The sequence below is a fragment of the Myotis lucifugus genome, unplaced genomic scaffold (genome assembly GCF_000147115.1).
Source record: "Myotis lucifugus unplaced genomic scaffold, Myoluc2.0 scaffold_1397, whole genome shotgun sequence".
Lineage (NCBI taxonomy): Eukaryota > Metazoa > Chordata > Mammalia > Chiroptera > Vespertilionidae > Myotis > Myotis lucifugus.
In genome coordinates, this window is record NW_005872445.1 from 38,072 (window position 1) to 41,517 (window position 3,446).

A 3,446-nucleotide genomic window follows, 5' to 3' on the forward strand; every position below is an offset into this window, starting at 1 on the left:
CAGCACGTCACCTCCGTGGGTTTCCTGGTGATTGTTTAGGCACCGTGTCCTTGCTGAGGTCACGGCGGGAGCGAGGGCTCGGGAGAGGGAAGCTCCAGTCCCGACTGAGTTCCAGAGACGCGTCTGTCCTGGATCTTGTCCTAACGCTTGTTAGACCGTCTCCGCCTCCCGCTCTCCTGCGGAGCCGGTCAGGGGGCCGGGGCTCCGGCCGCTCTCGCCGCTGAATTGCAGTCCCGGTCACCGGGCTGGTCTCCGACCTCCCGGCCGGACCGCCTCTCCCGCCCGGTCCCTGGAGCCCTCGGGGTTCCTGCTTCCGGAGAATCGCGTGCATCACACACAGCCTGACCTCTCCCTCCAGGCGGCCCAGCAGCTGCGCGCGAAGGCCGAGGCGCTGATCCGGTGCCTGGAAACCATCTTTGCCGAGTGGAGAACCGTAAGCGTGGGCTCCGTGGCCTCTCTGTGTCACTGTCGTGTGTGTCGTCCCCCGGGTTCCCGTCGGTCACGCCGATTTCCGTTCCGACCCTTTGCCGGGTGACCCCACGCTGGCGCGTCGCCCGGTGTGGTGATGTCAGCTCCGTGGCGGGTGAGCGTGGTGTGGACGTGGGCCCGCAGGCGCGAGCTCTGTGTCCGGCCGCCCTGGGCTCAGCTTTGCTTGGACAGTCGTTATGGGCTGTAAACCTGTGTTTCCCGATCCGTGTGCTCGGAGGCGAAGGCACAGGGGAGCCAGGCAGAGTATGTTACTCGTGTGTCACGCGTGAGCAGAAATATATAAACGAGGCATGTTCACGCCACGGTGAATGGAGAGCATAAACCAGGTGTACGTATAATCAGTGTGTGAAAAGAGAGACGTGTTTGTGGCTTGACATTTTTTATTTAAATAAAACAAAATTAAACTCTTAACGATTTTATACTTTCACCTTTCGTGAGGTTGGGTGGCAGTGGTTCTATTGTTTTATTCCGTTTTCCTGTAACAGGGCGATTGCCTTGGGTTTAAAATGAGATGAGAATTCTTCCTCCTCCGGGAGCGGCACTGTTCTCACCGGGTTGGTCTTGCTGGGGGGGAGGAAACAGGGCCCGTCCCTGTTCTCACCAACATGGGCTTCATTCCCACAGGAAAGCTCCCGCACGCGAGCGCAGGGAGAACCTTCCGGAGGCGGAGCCCCAAGGGAGATGGCTGATCGCGCCCCGGAAATGCTGAATTTAACGCGCTGCTTGGAGCAAACCATTGAAGCCGTCGTTTCTGCCCTGAGAGGTATGTGCTCCGACGGGAGGGGCAGTTCTCGTCGGGATCTCGTAGTTAAAGGGGCTGCGGCACCTCCTCACTCCTCGTCTGACTTGTTAACCACACCCCCCAAATGCTGCTTCTCGACATTAATCACCGACATGGGAACCGTGTGACTGGTCCCCACTCAACATCCAAGTGCTTCCGCCTGCAAAGCTCAGTCCTTACAAACACCCCTCCTGCCCTAGGCGGCCGATGTGGCTCAGTGGATAGAGCGTCGGCCTGCGGACTGAAGGGTCCCGGGTTCGATTCCGGTCAAGGGCACATGCCTGGGTGTGGGCTCCATCCCCAGTGGGGGTGTGCAGGAGGCAGCTGATCCATGATTCTCTCTCATCATGGGTGTTTGTCTCTCCCTCTCCCTTCCTCTCTGACATCAATAAAAATATATTTAAGAAAAAAAACACAAAAACCCACCTGCTTCTTGAGCAGTCGAGCTGATCATGTCGACCGGTTAGAATGGTCACGATGGGGCCACAGGGTTGGTGACTCTCTCCTCTCCTGCCCAGGACGCCGCGGCGACGGGGGCGCCCTCAGGACCTGCGTGGAGAGGGTCTGCGTCTTGGCCGGGGGCGGCGCCACCGACAGCTGTGCCCAGAGCCGTGGGGACCTGACATCGGCGGCCAAGTCCCTCCTCCTCTGCTTCGAGGCCGAAGACAGGCCCGACCTGTCGGAACCCTGGGACGCGTGTCCTCAGAACAGCAGGACCGGCCCCGCCGCGGGGAGAGGCGTCTATGCGCTGCCCTCCCGGCCCCCGCGGAGCTCAGGGGAGCGCGCGCCCAGCGGGACCCAGTGGGTGTGAAGGCGAAGGCCGTGCAGAGGGCGGGGGCGGGCCGTTCGCTCACGCGGGAGAAGGTAGGAAGCAAGACGTTGGCGTGAATATCTCCCAGAAACCCACGCCGGGTGCTGGCCTCGCTGGGCTGGACGGGCGGGCCCGATGGGCTGTGGTTCCGGGGCCGGCGGCCTGGGAAGTGACGGGCGCCGACGGACACGCTGGGACGTGGTGAACAGCTGAGCCCAGGAGCAGCCTCGTCGCCTCGAGCTCTCCCTGCGTCTCAGACGCCGGTACCTGTCTGCTTGCCTGTGAGTCTGTCCGAGACGGCGATGCTTCTGACGAGCGGAGACCCGAGCGACCGCTACCCTCTCTCCGGCGAGGGCGGTGGGAAGTTGCCGGCGCGGGTTTACCGGCGGCGGAGCCTGGGCTCCTCGGTCTCCGCTCTCCTCCGAGGGCGGGCGTGCCACCTGCTCCAGGGCGTCCTCCGGTGTCTGTCCAGATCGCAGCCGGCGACGAGAGTGACCCGCTGTCAGCTTCCTGTGCCCGTCCCAGCGCGGGGCCGAGTGACTCATCCCAGACCCACGGGCCGAGCGCAGAACCGGCTCAGCTCCCGGGGGTCCTGCTGGTTCTGGGGCAGGTGTCACGGGAACGTTTGCTCGGGATCCGGTGGAGATGGAGGGTCCATGTGCCTTTTCACAGTTTACAAAACACCTTCGTGTCCACCATCAAGTGACAGGCTGCTCCCCCGGGCTCTCCCGTAAGGGACCCCGTCTGACCTTCTGCGCTTCAGCGCGTGCGCGGTCGCAGAGGCCGCCTGGGACCCCGTGGTGACACTGAGCGGCAGGTGCCCCGTGCCGGCTGGCTGCCCTCGGGAACGGGCCTCGCCCCTGAGCGTCCCATTCCCTCATCGGGGCAGCTGGTGAGCGCGCTGGCCACGCCGTCACCACGTGTGGAGGCCTCGCGTGGCGTCTCCGGGTGCTTTGAGGTGGTGCCCGGCAGCGAATCTGCTTCATTTCTTATATTTAACTCTTGGCGTTTGGGCTGCGCCCTCCTTGACGCCCTGTGTGTGTGTTTATAGGCAGTGCCCTGCCGGGTGCCCCTCGGGCTCTGTCCCCGTGAGGACTTTTCCGGAAGCTTCTACCTGTTTGGCGAACTTGCTAGAGCACCGGTGATGTGGTTTTTAACTTCACGTTCAGGATTTAACCTTTACCTTCTGCTGCCTCACGACGTCAGTGGTCAGAAGCCACTTGGGGTCTCTTGTAAATTGCTGTGTATTTACGTATTTATACTCGAAATAAATTGCTATGCAGTGTGTGAATGCGCGGGGGGAAAGGTACATTTTTACTGGAATGCATGTGCCCAATAAACGTTACAAAGAGAACTCTTACCACA

At 61.6% G+C, this 3,446-nt stretch overlaps 2 protein-coding genes across 2 annotated transcripts in view; both read left to right on the forward strand.

Moving 5' to 3' along the window:
• The window catches only part of KIF14 (kinesin family member 14), a 26,998-nt gene extending 24,917 nt beyond the window's left edge, over nucleotides 1–2,081 (forward strand). Inside the window, 3 exon segments of the mRNA XM_023748433.1 lie at nucleotides 155–433; nucleotides 1,114–1,252; nucleotides 1,789–2,081. Of these exon segments, the coding sequence (XP_023604201.1) occupies nucleotides 155–433; nucleotides 1,114–1,252; nucleotides 1,789–2,081 (711 nt within the window).
• Nucleotides 2,082–2,383: 302 nt separating this feature from the next.
• ZNF281 (zinc finger protein 281) overlaps nucleotides 2,384–3,446 on the forward strand; it is a 29,507-nt gene continuing 28,444 nt past the window's right edge. The window contains exons 1-2 of the mRNA XM_023748434.1: nucleotides 2,384–2,582; nucleotides 2,817–2,973. Of these exons, the coding sequence (XP_023604202.1) occupies nucleotides 2,384–2,582; nucleotides 2,817–2,973 (356 nt within the window). The remainder of the gene's footprint in view (nucleotides 2,583–2,816; nucleotides 2,974–3,446) is intronic.